This window comes from Aquarana catesbeiana, linkage group LG03, assembly GCF_042186555.1.
Source record: "Aquarana catesbeiana isolate 2022-GZ linkage group LG03, ASM4218655v1, whole genome shotgun sequence".
Lineage (NCBI taxonomy): Eukaryota > Metazoa > Chordata > Amphibia > Anura > Ranidae > Aquarana > Aquarana catesbeiana.
The window spans coordinates 313547464-313571836 of NC_133326.1; the positions used below are offsets into that span (position 1 = coordinate 313547464).

The 24373-nt window shown below is 41.5% G+C and overlaps 1 protein-coding gene across 1 annotated transcript in view; it reads right to left on the reverse strand.

Annotated features, from left to right (window-relative positions):
* Window positions 1-24373, reverse strand: part of STAB2 (stabilin 2) — a 263642-nt gene that overhangs the window by 164429 nt on the left and 74840 nt on the right. The window contains exons 13-24 of the mRNA XM_073620305.1: window positions 23536-23679; window positions 22061-22123; window positions 21859-21975; window positions 18426-18479; window positions 15600-15680; window positions 12265-12417; window positions 11339-11404; window positions 11150-11245; window positions 9726-9812; window positions 6991-7102; window positions 2474-2654; window positions 2204-2297 (exon numbers count right to left, since the gene is read on the reverse strand). Coding sequence (XP_073476406.1) covers window positions 2204-2297; window positions 2474-2654; window positions 6991-7102; window positions 9726-9812; window positions 11150-11245; window positions 11339-11404; window positions 12265-12417; window positions 15600-15680; window positions 18426-18479; window positions 21859-21975; window positions 22061-22123; window positions 23536-23679 — 1248 coding nt within the window. The remainder of the gene's footprint in view (window positions 1-2203; window positions 2298-2473; window positions 2655-6990; window positions 7103-9725; window positions 9813-11149; window positions 11246-11338; window positions 11405-12264; window positions 12418-15599; window positions 15681-18425; window positions 18480-21858; window positions 21976-22060; window positions 22124-23535; window positions 23680-24373) is intronic.

The following is a 24373-nucleotide window of genomic DNA, read 5'->3' on the forward strand; positions in this document are numbered from 1 at the left end:
ATCTCAAGCTGAGCTTTTAGTTTTATATGATGCTTTCTTTTAATTTCCCCATGTCACCCCACAGACATAGGTTCATACAATACATTAATCCATAAATTAATTTTAGGAGCAAAATGTAAAATCTGATGTGTCTAGGTGGTATCGCTGCCCTACTATCCTATATAAATCGATCCTAACGTACCTGACATGTGTTGAAGATGTTTACAGGCCCCTGGCACCATGTAACACACATCTGGGGCACATACTTCACACATTATCCCTTTTTGGGATTCAGTTCTCCACCTTTATGACAAACTTGTTGGGCACAAATTTCCAAACGAACCTCGCATAACTATACTGTCTATGTTGCCAGGCTCCTTCATTCATAATTTTTTGACGGCTGCTCGTTCTGTAGTCGCTAGGTCTTGGCGCCAATCAGCTGTTCCTTCTTTAGCTGATTATGCTAGTAAAGTGGACAGGATAGAACACCTAGAATGTATGATAGCCTGGGATGCTGATAAGAATGAATCCCACACCATTACAGTATGTGGACCGTATGGTTGCACGTCTGGTTTTCCTCAGATTTTGATGTTTTTGTAGCAGATAAATCCGATAATGCTTCTTTGGGGCCCTCTCATGTGTAGATTGCTTCCCCCTCCCCTTTTTTTCATCATATTTACCCTTATCCCTCTGCCACCCCCCCCCCCCCCCCTTTTTTTTTCTCTCTTTCGGTCCTCTTCTATTTTGCCTTCAGATATCTTATCTTTTTCCTAACCTTCTTTCATTTTTCTGTACATTCTGCAATACAAGGTTATGGCTCTATTAACTGTAGCACCACTACATATTCACGCCATATTTGTCCTGCTTTTTAATATTCTGTTCCTAGTGGACTACTGGTTAATTAAAAATTCAACTTCTATGCTCATTTTTTTACCATGCCTTAGAGACCTAAACCATATCATAACTATGTGATATTTGACCTCTTAGGCGGCACTCACACCTGAGCGTTTTCAGCTTGTAAAACGCCCCCCCAAAAAAACGCCCAAAAAGCAAAATCCCATTCATTTAAATGGCCCCTGTTTACATCTGAATGTTTTGTAGCCTGAAGCAAAGCGCCTGAAGCTCAAAAAAGAACATGAGCTTCTTTTTGGGCAGATTACAGGCATTTTCTGCTTTTGACATTTAAAGAAGGAAACTATCCAAATAGATCATACAAGTTGCCACCATCCCTAGATACAGAGAATAAAAAAACCCCAAAAAAGTGAATGGGACTTTGAAGGCAACAGAGTATTTACAAAAAAGGATAATATCTTGAATACTAAAAACAAGAAAAAATATACAAAATCACAATAAGCATATAGACATAAAAATAGAAGATTATAATAATAGAACCACTAAAAACAAGGATATGAAGTGGTCATGGTGTTTGTGCAGTCTTCCACATGGCCCTACACGTTTCAGGACTTATACGGGGCGTCCCTTCATCAGGGGAAATCGGTGGAGAAGAATCGCACCAGACACAACACAGTTGAATTCTCAGTTGAATTCTTCTTCCTTGGAGTTGTCTGGGTGGACCAGTGTGGATAAGGTGGGGCCAGCCACACTCACCAATTTCCTCTCTGGATCCCAGGGTGTTGTTTCTTTGATACGGTCGTCACCGCGGTCTCGGCAGTGAGAATTCAACTGTGTTGTGTCTGGTGCGATTCTTCACCGATTTCCCCTGATGAAGCGACGCCCCGTATAAGTCCTGAAACGCGTAGGACCATGTGGAAGACTGCACAAACACCATGACCACTTCATATCCTTGTTTTTAGTGGTTCTATTATTATAATCTTCTATTTTTATGTCTATATGCTTATTGTGATTTTGTATATTTTTTCTTGTTTTTTGTATTCAATAAATTATCCTTTTTTGTAAATACTTTGTTGCCTTCAAAGTCCCATTTACCTTTTTGGGGTTTTTTTATTCTGTGCTTTTGACATTAGTGACCTTTTGACCTGTGCAAAATTACAGCAAAAAACGCAGTGAAAACGCACGCTTTTCTGCCTGAAAACGAAAAGCTCAGGTGTGAATGCAGCCTTATTATTATGATCTTAATGTATAATTATACATCCTTTGGAAATGGACTGACACTCATGTTTTCACTCTATATTCTTTAAAACTGAATAAAATAGATTCAACATAAATGTAAAATCTGAAAGTAAAAGTGTGATCATAAACTCACATTAACACTACAAAGCCTCTTTTCAGAATTAAGACAAGGATTTGTTTCTTTACAGTGAAATCCATCTCCTTCATATCCTGGTTTACAAACACAGCTGAAAGACACATAAAACAAAAATGAAAACCAGAAAAAAGGCGATTTGCTTCAAAATACATATACGTCAGCAAAAAGTACAATACAGAATAAAAAGACACTGATGATGAATGATTTTAAGGAACATATATAGTACGTGAATAATATTTTGCATTGAACAATTGCGAAGCAACATACTTGGGTGTTTTTTTGCTATATTCACATTCAGCATGAGCGTGGCAGTAGGTTACAAGAGGTCCGCAGGGAGTAGTTTTCAGATCACAGAATCTCCCTGTATATCCGCTCTTACAGGATGCAGTCAGACAACTACCATCACTCTCTATGTGGTTATTGCATCTTCCATGGAGACAGTTACATTCTAAAACCAGATGACATTGTATTATATTAGTAATTAGTAACATGTAGTTCTATACAGTATTTTATTACATATCTAAAGTACCAAGTTAACAAAAACAGTTGGTAACCTGTTCAGGCCAACTGACTTATACTAGAAAGTTGTTTACCCTTTATGTTGTAACCAGGTTTATAGAAAAAATTCTTGGGCCCCAATGCCAAATGTAAATCAAATCCATGTGACATTTCCTCATTATTACAGTAAACTTCATACTGACATCAAAAAGTCAAACTAAATAGATAAGCAAAAGTTAGCTTTAGTAAAGACCATATATCAAATCATCCAGTGGATCTAGTAATATAGTCAGAAATAAGAAATTGAGATTGCAAAAGCACTAAAGCGTTTGCAATTTACTGACCATTTTCTAGTGCAGCTTGCACTATTGGTAATTTCTTTACAGGCATTCTTTTATCACATTTTCATTTTGACTTGTCCAGGTTTGTGACAGGTGCATTTCAAGGTTTAGTATCCCAAAAAATGATATTTCTCGTTTTGGGATATGCTCCAGTGTTAAAAGCTAAGGATAAGGTGTTCAGGCTTTTTTAGGACTTCATTAGCTTTGTGTCTGATCCTGTACCGCAACATTGGCCATAATAGGGCATCACAACTCTATGTTGGATTTTCATTTATTTGATAATACAAAGAATTCAAAAGGGCAAGTGATAAGATTTGAAGGTGAACCCAAAAACCAAGAAGGCATGAAGATATTGGCCCCCCAATCATAATAAGAAGCTAATGGAGGACCAGTGGTGTATTTAGGTTTTGTGCTGCCCTAGGCCTGACTAAACTCATGCACCCCCCCTAATTTAAGTACGACCCACCCCTTGCTGCTGAGGCCACACCCCTTCCTGTTTAAGACCCACCCTATCATCTGTAAACCACATCCCTTCCTCTTTAGGCTCATTTGGCACCTTTCAGGGGGGAGGGGGGAACAGGAACCTGTTTTTGACAGGTACCCTTCCCCACTCCCTGGAGACTGCGCTGCCCCCCTGAAGTTTGGCCCCCCTCCTACTTCCTCCACTGGGGCATTCAGAAAGTGCAACGCGCTTCGCACACGTGCAGTAGTGAACCGTCCCGTTTCCCTTACCATGAATGATGGTGGCAAAACCTGAGAGCCAATCCGTAAATTGGCTGAGGTGTCGACATCGCGGGATCCCTGGACAGGTAAGTGACCTAATATTAAAAGTCAGCAGCTACAGTATTTGTAGCTGCTGAGTTTTAATGTTTTCACAGGGTGGGGGCAGGACTCCTCTTTAATGAGTTTGCATTGATTTCAGCATTGATGGAACACTTTATTGCAATATCATGATCTGCATATTAATGCACTTTCAATAAATAAGTTTTGAACTTAACATGTACTTTAGACTTGGTCTAAAAGAACTTTTGAATAAATGTGGACTGTTTAATGGGTTTGTATTGATTTTAGCTTGCATGGAGCACTTTGCACATGCCAGTGGCGGCTGGTGCTCAAAATTTTTGGGGGGGTGCAAACAAACTAAAAAATTCAGAAAAAAAGACATAAATTGCAGCCTCACTGTGCCCCATCAAATACAGCCACTATTCCATCAAATGCAGCCACTGTGCCAATCAATTGTAGCCACTGGGCCATCAAACGCAGCCACTGTGCCCACCAAACGCAGCCACTGTGCCCACCAAATGCAGCCACTGTGCCCATCAGTTGCAGCCACTGTGCCATCAAACGCAGCCACTGTGCCCCATCAATCGCAGCCACTGTGCCCACCAAACGCAGCCACTGTGCCCACCAAACGCAGCCACTGTGCCCACCAAACGCAGCCACTGTGCCCCATCAAACGCAGCCACTGTGCTCACCAAACGCAGTCACTGTGCCCATCAATTGCAGCCACTGTGCCCATCAAACGCAGCCACTGTGTCCATCAAACGCAGCCACTGTGCCCCATCAATTGCAGCCACTGTGCCCCATCAAACGCAGCCACTGTGCCATCAAATGCAGCCACTGTTCCATCAATTGCAGCCACTGTGCCCACCAAACGCAGCCACTGTGCCCATCAAACGCAGCCACTGTGCCATCAAACGCAGCCACTGTGCCCCATCAAACTCAGCCACTGTGCCCACCAAACGCAGCCACTGTGCCATCAAATGCAGCCACTGTTCCATCAAATGCAGCCACTGTGCCCATCAATTGTAGCCATCAAACGCAGACACTGTGCCATGAAACGCAGCCACTGTTCCATCAAATGCAGTCACTGTGCTCATCAATTGCAGCCACTGTGCCCATCAAACGCAGCCACTGTGCCATCAAACGCAGCTACTGTGCCCATCAAACGCAGCCACTGTGCCCATCAAACGCAGCCACTGTGCCCATCAATTGCAGCCACTGTGCCATCAATTGCAGCCACTGTGCCCATCAATTGCAGCCACTGTGCCATCAATTGCAGCCACTGTGCCATCAAACGCAGCCACTGTGCCATCAAACGCAGCCACTGTGCCAACACTGTTCCCATAACACTGATATAATTTATTAAATAACTTTACCTGCTGTCCTGGGGGGTTCCCTTGTGCTTCTCTCTCTCTCTCTCTCTCTCTCGCTCTCTCTCTCTCTCTCTCTCTCTCCCTCTCTCTCTCCCTCTCTCTCCTCCTGACGTCACTGTCAGACCCTGCCCCAGTGCTGAGGAGAAGAGTCAAGGAAAGCAGTGCGGAGGAGGGTAGGCGGAGCATAAGGCTCCACCTCTGCCAGTCACCGGCCGCTTGTGGGGGCGTGAGTCACACGCTGCCCCCCACATGAGAGAAAGTCCCCCCACCCGTCTTCCTGATTCCCAGAGTTCTGTCGATAAAGTTCCCCTCGGCGGATAATGACCCCCCTGTAGTGCGCAGGCGCAGCGCTTGTGCAGTAGGAACAACAAGGGAGCCGCCGAAAAGAGCTGAAGCTGAACACCTGAGTCAGCTGTACACGGCTCCTGCGTGGTAAGACTATAGTAAAAAAAAACACTTTGTAACAGGCCCCTCGCGGGCTCGCTGCGCTCGCCGCGCTTCGGGCATGGCCTCACTGTGCTCGGCATTTTATTATTCTAACTCTATGTCCACTTGGATGATGGGGCTTTAACGTGGACTTAGGTTAGAATGTAGTGCGCAGGCGCCATATACAGCTGACGATCAGCTGTTCTTCTTTGGCTCTTTTCGGCGGCTCCCTTGTTGTTCCTACTGCGCAAGCACTGCGCCTGCGCACTACAGGGGGTCCTTATCCGCCGGGGGAACTTTCTCGGCGAGACACCAGCTCCCGTGGCCGCCCCCGGTGGCCGACTTGCTGTAGCGGGCGGCGCTACTGTGTATGGGCGTGCTTGGCAGAGGGTGGAGGGGCGTGAGCTCTGCTAAGCATGCCCATACACACGTCCCTCCACCCTCTGCCAAGCACGCCCATACACAGCAGCGCCGCTACAGCAAGGCGGCCGCCGTGGGCTGCATGTGTGCAGGGTGCGGCCGCGGGAGCCGGGAATCGGGTGGGGGGACTTTCTCTCATGCGGGGGGGTGGCTTTTTTTTTACCGCCCCCTGCAAAGTGCCACCCTAGGCCTAGGCCAAAACACAGCCCTGTGGAGGACTCAGTTTACCAATCACGAAAGTATAACTTAGGTGGGCTAGCCTTCAACAACAGCTGCTGGAGAGAAATTTTTGCAAAACAAAACAAGCATGTAGCAATGCTAATTCATGAAATGCCCTAGTAGTTCAGTAAATGTTAAGTGATTAACATAGGGTGTAACTTCTACACTAGCTCAGAAAACATCTACTGTATGTTGGTCACGTATCTAACTATGTACATAACAATTAAAAAAAAAAAAAAAAAAAGCCAAAAATAGCAGGAAAACCAACTTACTATAACAAACCTTCAGTTAACACCAAACTAACTCTATGGCAAAAGCACACTTATTTCCAGTACATTTATGTATTATTCATAGCTTAATAATAACTTTTGTATACCATGTGTATGACATAACATTGGAAGATAAACACTGCTTTTTCTAATAACAAATCACTATCGGCAATATGGCTTTTGGTTATCTAATGGCGGTTTTACACTGTTGCACAGCTGTTTGGCTACAGCTCAGGTGTACATGGGTTTTTGTGTGGTTCTGTATGCTGCATCTTTGGTGCACTTTCAGAAAACACACCAAAAATGCGCAATCTAATAAAAAGTCTATGGGACACTGCAATTTAACTGCACAAAAAATGCAGGTACATCTGCGCTGTGGCCAAACAGCAATGCAGAGGTGTGCAACTGGCCTAAGACTACTGCTAAATGCTTCCTAGTCACAATATAGCTCTTACTTGTATCACATCGAGGTCCATACATGTTGCTGTCCTTACAACGGCGACAGTCGGGTCCAGTGAATGCTTCATCACAAACACATGTGCCATTGCCTGTCATACCATCCATACACTAAAGCATGGTAATCAATGTAGGGAAGAAAAGAAAGCCTATCAAACACACTATTTATACACAACTGTAAAGTAAAGTGTAATGATAAAGAATTAACAGCAATGATAATATTGTTTGTACAATAAGAAAAAAAAATGTTTGTTCAGTTGAGGACACATACATTTGCTTTTTTATATAAAAACTGCATAGGAGAAGTAAATGACAGATACAAATTTGAACGAGAATTTACTATAGCATTTTTTGCTATAGTAAACTTAGCTGGGAAAGTTTACTATAGCAATGGGGTTGCTTTTAAGTGGAACTCCAAAACTTTATGGAAGGATTAGAATCTCTGTAAGTTTATGTTGCTGCTGGTGTTTCTGTTAGGAAGACATCCTATTCCATCCTGAGTTTATAGGGGTTAATGGGACAGGCAGCGATGGGAATGTTTATAGAAGAATGGGAACTTCATTCAGGTTTTTACTGCTGTTCCTATGGAGATGGCCTTTTTCCACCCTATCCAAAAATGAAGAGAAAATAGGATTTTTTTGTCATACTTACCTGTAAAATCCTTTTCTTGGAGTACATCACGGGACACAGAGCAACCATATTAATGACTATATGGGTTATACGCCACCTACTAGTGAATGGACACTGGCAGATAATCAAACAGGAAGTCCTCCCCTATATAACCCCTCCTACACAGGAAGGACCTTTTTTTTTTCACCAGTGTCTGTAAGGTGGTGGTGACTGATGTGATACATGTGCTCTTGGAGCATACTTTGAGGTCTGGAACTGTTCTACTGACAATCAAGGACTTCAATCGGATCCATTCGAAAAAGCTGTCAGCCAAAATGGATGGTACCTAAGACTCATGGGAAGGAGAGAAGATTCCTCGAGGTTTGCCTGTAATGCAGCCTTACGGTGCTGGACCCTGCGTAATGGAACCCTATGCAGTGTTTGTCCTGACCAAGGTGCTTTCCTGCAGGGGGCTATACAGGTCCAGGGGAGTGGACCCCACATTAAGGGGGACCCGGTCCCTGAAGGTCTTTTATGACAAAGCCCGCCGTGATGGGTGAAGATTGGACTCCTGTTAGAGATCTGAATGTCTGGTCTTCTCTCAGTAGCCCCTACGGACAGTGTGCTGTTTAAAACATGCTCTGTGTGCTTATTAGGAGTATGGGCTGTCGTTTCTCCTCCAGCCACTAGAGAATGCAGGGGCCTATTTCTATATAGGCAGGAAGTGGGAGGGCGGCCATGTTTGCCATGTGGATGGCAGGGCCTCTTGAAACATAACAGCAGCCCATGGATACTAATGACGTGTGAGTACTTACTTTGGGAGAAATGTGTGGCCAGACAAGTCATGATTATATACTGCATACTTACTGCTTAATCCGGGGGTCCTGTACAACTGTAAGTCGATGCACCCCTAGCAGTGCACTTTAAAGTGTTGTGTCTCCAGAATACTGTGCATTTGGCACAAAAATAGTATGGGGCCTGGTGCAGTTGAACAGGTGCATACTTGCAAACTTAAGAATAATGTGCATTTGGTCTACAGGAGCTTACTTTTAGGCTGATCTGAAGCAGAAAAAGGCTGCATGGCGTGCATATGTGCTAAACTAGTAAAAAATTGTTTTTAGGAAAGGTGAGGGCAACGAGATCAGAGTGGACACCAAATCCCAATTTTTATGAAGAATACATAGAAAAAGGAAAACTGCAGGACTTTAAAGGTGTCAAAAAATGAAAAATTGTTTTGTATTATACAGAATATACTTTATTAATAACAATAAAATTATTATCATCATTTTGGGCTCCTTTTCACACTTGTGCGACTTTTGCCACGGCTTTGATGCAATTTTGCAGTGATGTGAAGCAGTGCCTGTGTAATCTTGAGGTCTATGGACCTCAAGTCGCGTCAAGGTTGGACCAGGGTAATGCAGGGACTGCTTTGAAGTTTCTGCGACTTGAAGATGCATAGATGTGAAGGGTACTCATTGGAAATCATGGGGTATGACTTGTCAGGCAACCTTGCAGTCGCAGGACGGGTCGCGCAGGAAGAGGCCTTAGGCTGTTGAAGCAGTATAGAGGCTGCATTGGATGCCTATTTACTTGGCTAATCCTGACTATAACTAGTATGGGCCCAGGTGCAGTTGAGCAGGTGCAGGTCTGCCAGTAAATACCTTATACAGCCCACTTCCTGTTTCTTGTCTGGTCATTAGCCTAGGCTTATGACATCATGCACAGTTCTCTCTCTCACTCTCATGAGAGTTTGCCAGGAAGGGAGGGGGGGTGAGTCATAAGAGGGCCAATGAGAGCTGCAGAGCTGGAGGTGTAAATGTAAGTGTCTGTGTAAATCCAGGAAGTGGCAGCAGCTTCAGCTGCCCACAGTTAAAATGGATGCAGCCAGACTCAGTAGAGGGAGATTTCTGCAGCATATTTGGCAAGTACAGAATCACAGTATATATAAAATCATATGCCAGGGGTTGGAGGGAAGCTTCAGACTGGCAAATATGTTTTTATTACAAATTATGTAAGCAGACTGCAGTTCCTCTTTAATCTATGACTGTGAATGTGTTCTTCATTATATATAATATATTTACATACATTTATATATATATATGTAGGCACTATATAATATATTTACCTCTCCATTTCGAGAGCATGGGTTGGTGAAACCACCAGGGCATGGTTTGCATTCTGGGCCAAAGAACCCTTTGCAACACTTAGGAACCTGCGATCAAGTTAAAATATAGTGAGCATAACGTAAAAAAAGGCCAGTGGCCAATGTAATTGATCGTGCTTTATACATAACTTTAAATGTGCAGTAAAGAAATGCTTTGTAAAAAAAGCTAATAATGGTAGCCCTTAAAGAGATCAAACATAAAAGTTGCTAGTGCTCAGCCTAGCCAGCCAGACCAGAAAGCAGCCCAGTCAACTAGCTAGACCTCCCTAGCGGTATTCCCGAGTCTGGCTCGGGGTGGATTTTCAATATCAAAAGCGGTATCCCCGAGCCAGACTCGGGATCGCATCGCAGGATCCTTGTAGAGTTTACTTACCTTGTCCCCTGGATCCTGCGATGTCTCCCCGCTGTGATTTGCGAGCCGCCGTGTCTCGCTCGATTCACAGTGCCGAGCTCCGTTCCCTGCGAGCGTTGCGACACACTGGGACGGAGTTCGGCGCCAAATTCAAAAAGTAAAACACACAGTATAGATACAGTATACAGTATCAGTATTACAGATTACAGTACTGTATCAAATAATTACACATCCCCTTTGTCCCTAGTGGTTTGTCCAGTGGTGTCCTGCATGCAGTTTTATATTATATATACTGTTCTTTCTGCCTGGAAACTGGAGATTGTCCATAGCAACTAAAACCATCCCTTTACATCAAAAGTGGTTTTAGACCAGCTAGAAAACAGAGATAATAAATTAGAATAACGTGCAGAATTGAGAGGTAGTAATTTGTGAGGAAATCCGTCATCAAACACTGAAAAGTAATGACAGTGGCAATTCTGCAACTGAGCAAATTTCAGTGTTTTTGATTTGATTAAATTATTGAATAATTTTTATTATTATTATATTATTATTTGGTATAATTATTTATAGTTATTTATTATATTAGAATTTATGATTTCGTTTTTCAAACTCTATCATACCCGGGATGTCTACTGGACTCTGGTTTGGACAGATTTAAGTGAATTATTCCTAAGAATTACAGACCTACAATATAAAACGCCAAATTTCCATGCAAAATAATTGTACTGCTTTCAGCACCTAAAATCTGAAATAATCATACTGCCAGGGAGGTTAAAAAGAAAAAGTGCAGGTGCACCCTAGTGATCTTTGATCTCTTCTCTGGGGTTCAGGTCAATCGCCACCTCTCCAAGGTTACCCACCCCTTGTGCTAAAACATTGTGAATTGAGCCTATCAACCCACTAAAATGTATAAGACATACAGAAGACTTGTACCTTCAAAAACAAGTTAGCAATGGCAGTTCCTATATTTCTATCCTGACAGGGTGCCATTGTTGCAGGATTTCTCTTTGTTATTCATTGAACACATACTTACTGGAATAGTGGCATTGCAGTATCTTGAGCAGCCAATGCTGGGAAAGTCACTCCCCATAACAGACTTTTGGTAGAAACATGTTTGTGTAAAAATCGACTGCAAAGAAAGGTTATATTTACTGTATTAGTTCACGCTCTATAAGTGTATGATATGTAAAACAATCAAGATGTAAAAATAAAAGGTTCTTACTGTCTTTGTTGATCCCTCTGGGCATTGACCGAAGACGAGGACCATAGAACAGGACATACATGATCCCTAGTGGAAAACAACATATTGCCATTTATTCAAAAGGCTGGAAATGTGCAAAATTAAGTATTACTTGTCCATGGTGAGAAATCAATTGCCCATCTGATTTTTTTTTCTATTTAGAAATCAAAAAGGGGGTGATCGTAAGGTATGCATGTGGCAATTGTGTAAATATTCATAATATCACTGCTGCACAAGTCGAAGTATGCCAATACTTGCAAAGCTCAGATATCCCAGTTTTTTGTGGAGGTAAAGGACAATATACATAGACCTATATAGCAAGACCTTTTAAAGAATGAGCTGCCAGCTACCAAATGCAGGTTGGGTAGCCTTCATATGGACTACATATGGACTGTCTCTTTATCTATTTTAGTTTTGGATAGAGCAGTTAGTGGTTTTTATTACTGTCTTTATGTTATGGAGCTTCGCCCTTCCTATTTTCCCTGGTCACTACCATCAAGTGGTGAAAGTGGGAGTGAAACCAAAATTTTCAGTTGGCACCAGAACAGGAATAGATGGGAAACTTCCAAAGGAAACACTTGTCCCTAGTAAAATTGTCTATGAGGGGGATTTCCCTTTGGAGAAATGTCTCCTTACTATTGAGTGTACAACACAGAAAGTGAAGGGAAATTCCACAATAAAATATAGATATAAAAATAAATTGATAGGGGTTTTCACTCTTCCCTACTCTATCCAAAATAAAAAATGTTGGCTTTAGTTATACATTAGTATTTATTTTATGTATGGATTTGAGAAACATAAATCAGAGGTCACTATCAGTAAATTTATTTGCCAAGAAAAGTAATAGAGTGGCCAAGCACACTATTAAAATAAATATAAGTGTTTAATTATCCCAGTAGTATACTTACAAGTATTATCTTATATGTATTCTCATCACATCTATGAGGCAGAATTGGCAATATAGAGGGTGGAATGAGAACACCATCCAGTGTGTAAATGCGGCCATTTTTTGCAGCAACATCAGCTTCTTCAACCTCTTCTCCATTCACTAAGATTTGTCCCTTTAAGACAGATTGGTGAAACACTTGGGTCAAGTGAAAATTAAATGGAATAAACTGCAAATATGGCATTTATTATTTCATGGAACACATATATTACATTTTTAAATGTGTGTATATCAATATACAAATATCTCAACATTGATCCGAGCGTAAGTATGAAACCTTTCAGTCCCAGGGAGTGTAAGTGGACATGGGGCCACACGATGAGACTGGAAGAGAAACGGTTTAACCTTAAGCTGCGTAGGTTTTTCACTGTCGGGGCAGTAAGGATGTGGAACTCTCTTCCACAATCAGTGGCGTCAGCAGGAAGTATGGATCATTTTAAAAGACTCTTGGATGTGCATCATAGCGAAAACAATATACAGGGATATGGGAAATTATTTTACACACACACACCAACACAGGTTGAACTGGATGGATTGCTGTCTTTATTCAACCTTAACAACTATGTAACTATGTAACACCCACATAAGCGTGCGCAGGGGGTGTGCCTGGGCACAACCTAATCACCCCATGCGCCGCAGATTCCCCCTGCTGATATTTCACCCAAGCTCCCCAACCAGGCTCTTAAAAAAATCGTAAAAAAATATAAAAATAAATTGGTAAAACAAAAAAAAATACAAAATAAAAAACTACTGACATCGACCTCTGCTCTACTGACACCATACACTGCCCTACTGTTTTTTACATTTAATTATAATAGTGTGTGCGTGTGTGTATATGTGTATATATATATATATATATATATATATATATATAATGTGTATGTATTTATTTATTTATTTATTACACATACATACATATACACACACACAACACGTGTTTGAGCTTTGGAGTGCACACCCTAATACAATATCCTGTGCACACCTATGAACACACATGATATGCTTAAACATGACAATAACAATTAATTACAGAATTTAATAGGCTGGAAGAAACACGACATAAAATGTATGGGTACCCTTTCTAGTTGATCCACAAATTTTACTTGTTTGAAGGGTAACTGAAATGAATTGTTGTGTTGGACCTTAGTTCAAGTCAAGTGAAGAAATTAAAGTAAACCTGTGGCCAGGCTATGGACATTTTTAATAGTTACATACTCTTAACATATTCTTAATAAACAACCCTCACTGTCCTTTAGCTGCAGACACTGTGGAGCAATTCATTCTCTAATTTTACAGTTATTCTCAAAGACAGTTAGGCTCCACTGCTCTTCCTTCCCAGAGCACCTGCTCTGGATTTACATGAAAGATTAGAAGTCTGATTGTGGTGACTAACCCCACCTCATCAAACATTTTTTCGGGTTGGGAGCCTGGAAGCCTAGAGGACAGAATAGCACTGTATGCTGGTGATCTTATACTCTTCCTAGAAGACCTAGGTCCATCCCATAGGGAAACATAAAAGATAATGTATACCTTCACAATTTACTTGGGTCTAATCCCTAAATCCCAAGCCCTCATCAGTCCCTATATCTCAACCACTTCATAGTACTCATTAAAAATAAATTGACTGGGGTAGAAGAACTTGCCCTTGTGAGGATGATTAGCCTCATTAGGGAGGGGATTAACCCTATAATGAAAATCCTATCTGTATTTGTTTATTTGCTTGGCAATGCGATTCCAAAAAGCTTTTTTTTAATGAATTGACAGACTGGTTTCATCACTTTATGGTGTTACTCCACTAAAATGGTATAAAAAAATAATCCTACAGCTACCTTGGCTGCAGGGGGCCTGGCCCTGCTGGATTTCAGGTAATACTACCTAACGGGCAAAAATGATGTTTGCTTACTGAGAGTTCGTTAAGGAGGCCAACAATACTGCTGTCATTTTGGAGGCAGGACAGCTATGTTCCTTTGAAGCCTTATAGAAAATGTTATAGAAGCAGTTTCTAGCTCTTTGTGATCTCACAATGTATATGAAAGGCACCATAAAGGTATACAAAACTTACAGGCTCTTTTCCCTTCTGATACTGGAGACATTTCCCCTACTCTCCCCTTGAAGAAATCTTTCTTCCTCTCATTTCCAAACTGTGCCTCATTCAGTAGTATGGGCATCATGGGCTACTAAAACTATGCAAATTGTCCCTGATCCAGCAGTGTAGGCATCATGGAGGATTTAAACTACTGGGATATACTTCATGATTACAATTTTGGCCTTCTGACTTCATAAAAAGAAAATTTTCAGCTCCCAAACAACAATCTCTTTAGATAGCTTCAACTTCAGCATCTGTTTCTTGCACAATTTGGATCTTTGAAAGCCTTTCCAAACCTCTATCCAATGTCCAACTAGTTGTTATTTCCTGATACAGACCAGTTGCTCTTAGTGTGAAGAGATAAATCGTTGATGAATGCTTCAATGTTGGACCGGGATGACTGAGAGTATGTTTGTGTTTTACAACCTTTTTATTGTCCTAATATCGCTTGATTCACTTCAGATTTGTCCATAGGGCATACCTTACTACAGCTAGAACAGCTAGAGTCTCTTTAGATACCTCCTCGACTTATTTGCACTGCTTAGGGGGCCAAGGATATTTTATACTGATTTTATGCACTTTTCCTAAGAATGTGGCACATTGGAGAGCCATCATGAACTTTATTTCATATCTCATGACTATACAACTTCAACCTGCTATATAAACCTATCTTTTAGGCCTAGTGGAGAGCTTTGGTAAAAAAAATATAAAAAATCTGCATCTCTAAAACGTTACCGTACATATAGTATGCTAACAGTGGATATTCTCATGGTTGGTCACAGTGTTTTTTTGTACTGTGATACTACGGTATGACTGAAGGGTTTATTTACTAAAGACAAATCCACTGTGCACTACAAGTGCAATTGGAAGTGCAGTCGCTGTAGATCTGAGGGGTAGATCTGAAACGAGGGGAAGCTCTGCTGATTTCTATCATCCAATCATGTGCAAGAAAAAAATGCTGTTTTTTATTTTCGTTGCATGTCCCCCTCAGATCTACAGCGACTGCACTTCCAAGTGCACAGAGGATTTGCCTTTAGTAAATCAACCCAATTGTTTACCATCTTTTTATCTCTCTTCTTGAAATGTAATTCAAGATATATAGTATGGAATATTTTTTAGAAATAGCTATTGTCTACTGATTGCTATTCTCCTATTGATTGTATGCTGTATACTAATTTATTATTGAGCAAATGAAACACTCTACTACTTACATTACTGGTTGTATTAAACTGGATCATTTGGTTTGCCATACTCATAATCTGATTGGATGATATGATATTCGCAACATCCAGCTGTAAAGAGACAAGATGATTATTTGAAAAAAATACAAGGTGTTCTCTGTGGCCAGCATGGGACCTGGAAGACTGCATCCATTACTGTAGTAACCGTTACTATTACAGTTATTCTCTGCTTCCACAGCAGTCCCACAGGTATGGAATATATATACTTACATTGGTTCAAGCTGGACCAATGTAACTAAGCAAATACAAACCATACTTAGAATTCAGCTTTAAGTGAAGTTAAGTTTAGGATAGAGTATGGAATGGTTAAGACCCCTGTCAGTTTTTTTTGTCTATATCCCATCAGGATGATTTATCTTTTTTTCATATCCCAGAGACACAGCAAGAAGTAAGAGGAGATCTCTCCAAAGTCAATAGATATGCCCTGCTAGACAGTTGTCATCACAACAGGTGTCCCCTTTAGAAGATTTCCCCTCAACTTCTGTAAGTGTTATGCCGCATATACACGGTCGGAATTTCCAACAACAAATGTTCGATGGGAGCGTGTTGTCGGAAATTCCGACCGTGTGTAGGCTCCATCGGACTTTTGTTGTCGGAATTTCCGACAACAAAAATTTGAGAGCTGGTTGTCAAATTTTCCGACAACAAAATCCGTTGTCGGAAATTCCGATCGTGTGTACACAATTCCGACGCACAAAGTTCCATGCATGCTTGGAATCAAGCAGAAGAGCCGCACTGGCTATTGAACTTCATTTTTCTCGGCTCGTCGTACATGTTCCGACAAAATTTTTGTGACCGTTTGTATGCAAAACAAGTTTGAGCCAACATCCGTCGGAAAACATCCACGGTTTTGTTGTCGGAATGTCCGATCATGTGTACGCGGCATTACAATTTTGGATTACTCATCACTTTCTGTACATCAGACAGAAGCCACCAGGACTGATAGTGAGGGTGAATCTACCCAGTGGGGACACAGACAGCCATTAAAAACAGACAGAGGTTCTAACCCTCCCACATTCTATACAAAACAAAAAAATAACTTTTGGCTTTATACACAGTAAAAAATGATTTACACACTCAGTTGAATTGTAGACTGTGTAACACACTTCTATTAGAACTGGCCTTTTTCTATCACTTATCAATTTACACAGAACCACCAATACTTTTATGAGAGTGTAAGCAAAAAGGAATAAAAAAATACAGCCACCCAAAATATTTTGAAGAAATAATATTTACATGTCACTTATCATCCCACATTTAAAGCATAGACGGCAGAAGTTCTTCAAGACAAGCAGATAACTTTTCTATTGTTAAAGTGGAACTAAAAACTTTAGATATGTGCAATTTGTTTAGTTCTGAATTCGTTTAACAAATTTTGACAAATAAGTTCATTCCGAAATTTCCAAATTTTTTACTTTCCGAAATGTCGAATTTCCAAATTTCTGAAACTTCGAATTTCCGAATTTCCAAAATTTCGAATTTCCGAAAATTCGGAATTTTGGAAATTTCAGAAATCGGAAAATTCTAAATTTCAGAAATTCTAAATTTCGGAAATTGGAAAATTTCGAAAGTGCGGAAATTCGAAAGTTCGCAAATTCGAAAGTCGAGAATCAAAAAATAAGAATGAAAATCTATAAATTCAAAAGAATGAAAATCTGAAAATTCCAAAACCCAAAAATCTGAAATAACTAACTAATAATAAATATTAAATTATAGGTATCGGAATTTCCTTTCAAATTTGGCTGTTGAACGTAACGAGTACGAATTTATCCGAAGTTATGAATTATCTGAAATAACGAATGCTGTATCTAAACTAATGGAACGTAATGATCTAATAATAATAAATAACAATAATAATAATAATAATAATAAAACCTTTTTATTATTATTATTTATTATTAATTTGTTCCATTCCATTTGTTTAGATGCGGCATTCATTATTTTGGATAATTCGTAACTTCAGATAAATTTGTATTTGTTACGTTCACAAACAGCCAAATTTGAAGAAAAATTCCAATACCTATAATTTAATAGTTAGTTATTATTAGTTCGTTATTATTTTGAATTTTACTGATTTTCTTTCTTTTTTTCAGATTTTAGTATTTTTGAATTTCCGAACTCCGAAAATTTGGAAATTCGAAAATTCCCGAAATTCGAAATTCAGAAATTTGAAAAATGGGAAATCCGGAAATTCGAAAATTTGGAAATTTGAAAAGCCGAATTTTCGGATTTCCGAATTTCCGAATTTTGATTTTCCGAATTCGGAAATCCGAAAATTCGGATTTTCAAAATTTCTGACCTTTTGAATTCTGACTTTTCGAATTTCCGGATTTCCAAATTTTCAAATTTCTGAATTTCGAATCTTGGAATTTGCAAATTTTCGAATTTCTGAATTTCTGAAAAAAAGCAAAAAAAACGAATGAAACAAAAACGAAAAACGAACACATTTTTTGTCAGTGCAATGTCTACTAAACTTGATCTAATAGTTTCCTAAAACAGTTACATTCCAGGCATGACGTGAATAATAACTGTCACAGTTGCTTGTGCTCTCAATCAAACTGTCATGCCATCAAATGGCTGGTGTCGTAGCTGATCATATGTGCAGCATCATGGCAACTGTGGATTAAACAGAGTCTAAGATGGCAGCTTCCTTGGCTGTAAGGAGAAGAGGGTTTAGTTATGTGTTCTCCATAGGCTTCAACTATCCCATCAATATATACCATCTACACCTGGCAACTGACAAGTATGCTGAGCTTTTCACTAATTTGCTACTAATGAACCAACAATTAAACTTACCTCAGTGGATGAGACAATGTGGTATCTCATAAACTCTAAAAGTTTCCAGGACCCCTGTTTAGAAAGAAAAGAGGAAAAAAAAAAGATGTATGTCATAGTACTGTATGGACTGAAGAGTGCTAAAGGTTGAACTTGTGAACTATTACATTTGCCATCTGCATTATAGCCGTATTATGGAATGATTGTGTGTTTTTATGCCTTGCCTGATAGCAGTCAGCTATGAAATGCTGTCAAAAACTGATCAACGGAATGGGATTTTCCCAGTTGATTGCTTTTGCTTTTCTTTGAAATAAAATGGCATTGAGGAAATCATGCTCTCCTCCTCCCAACATCCACAAAAATAAACATACACACTCACACAATCTGAGCATACACATTCATGAAAAAGTCCTCTGAAGTTCAGATTTCCTGCACCATCATCTGATTTTTTTGTACACCTTTAATTTTGTGAAATTAGCCATTAATAGTTAAATCTTTCCCACCATAACCTAATGATGGGACAAAAAAACAGCACAGACCAATACCACACAATTGTAGTGGTAAATATTGTGGATGATAAGTTGACCTTATCAGCAGACAAGTGTCCATAACCAGTGAAAACCTGTTATGCCCTGTACACACGGTCGGACTTTGTTCCTAGGATTTTTTCCGACGTATGTTGGCTCAAACTTGTCTTCCATACACACGGTCACACAAAGTTGTCGGAAAATCCGATCGTTCTAAACGCGGTGACGTAAAACACGTACGTCAGGACTATAAACGGGGCAGTGGCCAATAGCTTTCATCTCTTTATTTATTCTGAGCATGCGTGGCACTTTGTCCGTCGGATTTGTGTACACACGATCGGAATTTCCGACAACGGATTTTGTTGTCGGAGAAATTTTATAGCCTGCTCTCAAACTTTGTGTGTCGGAAAATCCGATGGAAAATGTGTGATGGAGCCTACACACGGTCGGAATTTCCCACAACAAGGTCCTATCACACATTTTCCATCGGAAAATCCGACCGTGTGTACAAGGCATTATTGTGTAAGTTTTCAGCTACTTTTATCCTTGCTGTATGAGAACACTTAGATGTTGTGGACGCTTTATTCACAAGCTATCTCAGCCAAACTGTTTCACATAATTTAATTGCTACATTTTAAACATCTTGAGAGGTGAGACCATTTTAAAACATACAAGTCTCTGTTTCTGTCCCCAAGTAATACATCATTACTCTAAAAAGAAAATACAAATGTTAGGATAGCACCTAACAAGGAAATAGACTTCTTCAGTATTAGGCCCAGTGACAGGCCATCCATTAGGGGTGCAGGGGCACCACCCCCCCATCCATGCATCACCCCTAATCTACATGCAGGGTGCCGGATGCATGGATTCCAATCGGGTTTTTTTTTTATTTGAAGCACGTAAATAGATCGAGAGGCTCTTATAGGCTTCCAAAAAGGGTGGGCTCAGGGCGCATAGCACTGCGCCCTGATCCCACCCAGTTGTGTGACAGTTGTCCCACTGACTCTTCTCCCGGCCAATCAGGAAGCGTCTTTGAGACCTGTTTCCCGATGGGCCGAAAGGAGAAGCGTTCCAATTGACCACCGAGGAGGAGTGAGGAGACGCATGGCGGAAGCCGCCGTGTTGCCCGCAGAGGAGAGCAGGGGAAGGGGAAGCCGCTGCCTGTGATGCCGAGGAGGAGGGCAGGAGGAGAAGCTGCCGCCCGTGGTGCAGAGGAGGAGAGCAGGGGAAGAAGCCGCCGCCTGTCGCCTGAGATGGGGTAAGTGCCAGTGCTCCTGATGACCTGACTGACCGAACGACTAGTCGGGGGGGTGGCTGCCACTGATTAGGCCTGGCCCATCTAAGGGAGCAGGGATTCTCTCCCTATAATCAATGATTATACCTGCTTCTTAAGCAACTGCTATTACAAGGGAAGAACAAAGTTATACGGGTTACAATCACTAACTTCTGATTATGAAATTGCCTGGCTGTTGCTAATCAAGTATCCTTAAGTCTAGGTTCACACCTATGCAGCTGCGTTTGATGCGTTTTTCAGGCAGGTTTTTCAGTGTATTTTGCGTTTTTAAACCAGTGTTTTTTTATGCGTTTTTGCATGCAGTTTTCATGCATTTTGCATTTTTTTTATTTTCTCTTTAAATGCACTGTAAAACAAACTGTATAAATCTGGTTGCTAAGGAGGGGGAGGGAAGCCGGCCGCCGCGTCTTTAGCAACTGATGAGTCATCAGCTGTCAGCTGGGCCAGCAGGTCAGCTGAAAGCTGAATGTCAAAAAAAATAAAATTTGCCGGCAAAAAAATCTGCGAAAAAAACGGAGTAGGGTTCCCCACCCCCAGGCCCATACCAGGCCCTTCGGGTCTAATATGGATCCGGAGGGGACCCCATGTCAAAACAAAAACAAAATTCCATATCAGAGCCCCCTCCAGCCCCAAAGCACCTGTACCCCCCCATGTTGTGGGCATGTGGCCTGGTATGGTCCGGGGGGGGGCACTCGCTCGTCCCCTCCCTTTCCTGACCTGCTGGGCGGATAAGGGTCTGGTATGGATTTTGGGGGAGGCCCTATGCCGTTTTTCTTTTTTTTGCACATTTTTTTTGCCGGCAAATTTTTTTTTTCAATTCAACATTTAGCGGGAATCCCGCTGACAACTGATAACTCAATTGCTAAGGATGCGGTGGCCAGCTATCCGGCCCCCTGCTTAGCAGCCAGCTATATACAGTGGTTAAAAAATGAACCCATACATCAAAAGTCGCATCACATACGCCGCATCACTTGCGTTTCTGGTGCAGCTCCATTGAAATCTATTTGCCGCAAATCGTGGGGAAAAAAGTCCCTGACCCTTTCCAAAAACGCACCGGCCACAAAATGCATAGATGTGAACTAGTACCATAGGAAACCATGTTAAATGGACTGTAGTGCGTTTCTGCAAACTGCAAAACGCACTAAAAAATGCATAGGTGTGAACTTAGGATAATACTGTCTGTGTCACTGCAACAAGTATGCAGATCTTGAGTTATGACTTTGGTTGTTCAACGCCTATTCCTGGTCAGTGAAAGCAGAGACAACCAGGCAACTAGCATTATTGGAAGGAGGTCAACAATGACTGGCCCCTTTTTTTAAATCTAAGTTTCCATTAAAAATGGGATCTTCATTGGACCAGTGACTAAAGGGCATCCATAGGGGGCAGAGAGCCTATGCTCTCCTGAAGGGTGGTCTTCTATTTGGGGGGCATGTTGCTGCTTAGCAGAATCAGTAGGGAATTCATAGATAAATATTTGACTAGTCTGGTAGAGTGGATATTGGAGTCCTCTCCCCCAATCAGTATCAGAGCTGTTTTGCAATTAATCACTCATCTCTATTTATTACAGTTTTTATGGCCAGATTAGCTATAGACAGTAACATCCAGATAGGATGGTTTCGTGAAAAGATTTTACCTCTTTCGACAGCAGGTATTCCAGAGTCCCATTCTCCATTCCAGAAAGTGCATCATTGTTGGGAACAAACACAGTATAAGGCCCATCTTTCTCTAAGTCAGGTCCCAGATTAGATTTCTATGGAGAAAATGCATATGACAGGCAATGTAGCAGTAATCCAATATATCGCTGAAGGAGAAAGTAGAGAGGGAAAAAAACTCACCTCCAACAGAGACCTGAAACGATTGTATCTACCATTTTCTAGCAAGATTTCCATGATCGTTTCCTGAAAATAAATAAGTAATAGAATTAAAAAGGTAGGAACGTATATTTTCTACTTTTGCTGTTGGTGAGCAGTTGTGGGCAAAAAGGATGATGACTGTTATTGATTCAGTTAGGTGGCAATCAAAGTGGATTTTAAATTTAATTGAGCCCCCGTTCACATCGGGCCGATTTGACATGTCAAGTTGCATGCCAAATCGCGCCTATTGCCTGCAACAGCACCGTCCAGATCGGTGTGACGCCTACTTTGCGGCGCCGCAACGATTTCCGAAAGTAATTCCTGCGCTACTTTTGGCAAATTCGGTGACAATTTCAATAGACATGAACCCGCACAGATATCTCAGAAATCGCACCCGAAGTTGGACTGACATACCCGCATTCAGTGTGAACCAAGGCTTATGCCGCGTACACATGAGCGGACTTTACGGCAGACTTTGCTCGGCGGACTTTTCGACAGACTTTATGACGGACTTTCTGAATGAACGGACTTGCCTACACACAATCCACCAAAGTCCGTTGAATTTGTACGTGATGACGTACGACCGGACTAAAACAAGGAAGTTCATAGCCAGTAGCCAATAGCTGCCCTAGCGTGGCTTTTTGTCCGTCGAACTAGCATACAGACGAGCGGACTTTTCGACCGGACTCGATTTAGACGGATTGATTTAAAACATGTTTCAAATCTAAGTCTGTCCAACTTTTGAGAAAACAAAGTCCGCTGGAGCCCACACACGCTCGAATTGTCTGACGAAATCCCGTCCGCCGGGCAAAGTCTGCCGTAAAGTCCGCTCGTGTGTACGCGGCATTAGGGTCCTTTCATACTGGGGTGGTTTGCAGGCGCTATTGTGCTAATAATAGCGCCTGCAAACCGACCCGAAAGTGCCGCTGCTTTCATTCCAGTGTGAAAGCCCCGAGGGCTTTCACACTGGAGCAATGCGCTGGCAGGACGGTAAAAAAAGTCCTGCTAGCAGCATCTTCGGAGCGGTGAAGGAGCGGAGTGTATACCGCTCCTTCACCGCTCCTGCCCATTGAAATCAATGGGACGGCGCGGCTATATTGCCGGCAAAGCGCCTCTGCAGAGGTTTTGCGGTGGTTTTTAACCATTTCTCGGCTGCTAGCGGGGGGTAAAACCGCCTCGCTAGCGGCCGCATACCGACGGTAAAGCGCTGCTTACAATAGCGGCGCTTTACCGCCGCCGCCGCCCGCCCCAGTGTGAAAGGGCCCTTAGTGAGAGATCTACTTATGTATTGCTAACCTGCAGGTGAAGTCTAACATGAGGGTTATCTGACAAAACAGGGTTGATTTACTAAAGCAAATAGACTGTGCCATTTGCAAAGTGCAGTGCAACATGAAATTATAGAGTTTGTTAACAATGAAGCCATGACCACAAACTCAAACAAATAACTTTTAACTTACTTTTGTGTTGCTTTCCAGAGTTGGCTCCACAAAATCCATGGCTTTGTCAATAATGTGTATGATTCCATTGGACGCTATTAAATTTTTTGCTAGAAATGTGCCTCTTTTTTTGCTTCCACGAATCCTTATTTTAAGCTCATTCTCCTAGAATTTACAAAAGTCATAAATAGTAATTTTGCTAATTGGAAGCTGAAGTAGGGGAAGGAAAAAAACAGTATATTAGGAAACCTGCACTGAGAGTAAATAGGGGCTACCACTGATAGCCACCTTCTAAAAATTCTAGCTGCCTAGCTGCCTCTAACTTGGAAACAGAGCGCCAATTTGAAAGTCAGAGTGCAGTCAGAATTCTTGATATGCATACTTGTTTCAGGTCAGTGGCTCACTAAATATTGAAGCCATTGGATTAGAGTAACACCTAGGTAACTTCAGAAGGAGAGCTCAGCATGGACAGCATATATATTTCCTCAGTTTAAGTTTAATTTAAAGTGGTTGTAAACTATCCTTATACCCAGTGAAGTGACTGGCCTCAGGTGATACACAGAGATGAAACAAATCTTCCTACATAAGTTGTACCTGTCTATCTGCAGCCCTTTCTTCTCTACATGCATTGAAAGTGCAGAATTTATAATGCTTGTCTGAGAGTTCAGAAAAAAGGGAGCGGGGAGCTGAAATTACACTCTGCAGAGCTCAGTGAGGAGAGCTCTGACATCTGATTGGAGGGAAGGGGCATACCCCCCTTAACACAGCACACAGCACACAGGAACAGAGCTGAAGCTGTCAATGCGCTGGAGCTCCCTCCCCTGTCACCATCTTTCTCTTGGTGTCAGGAAAACTTGTC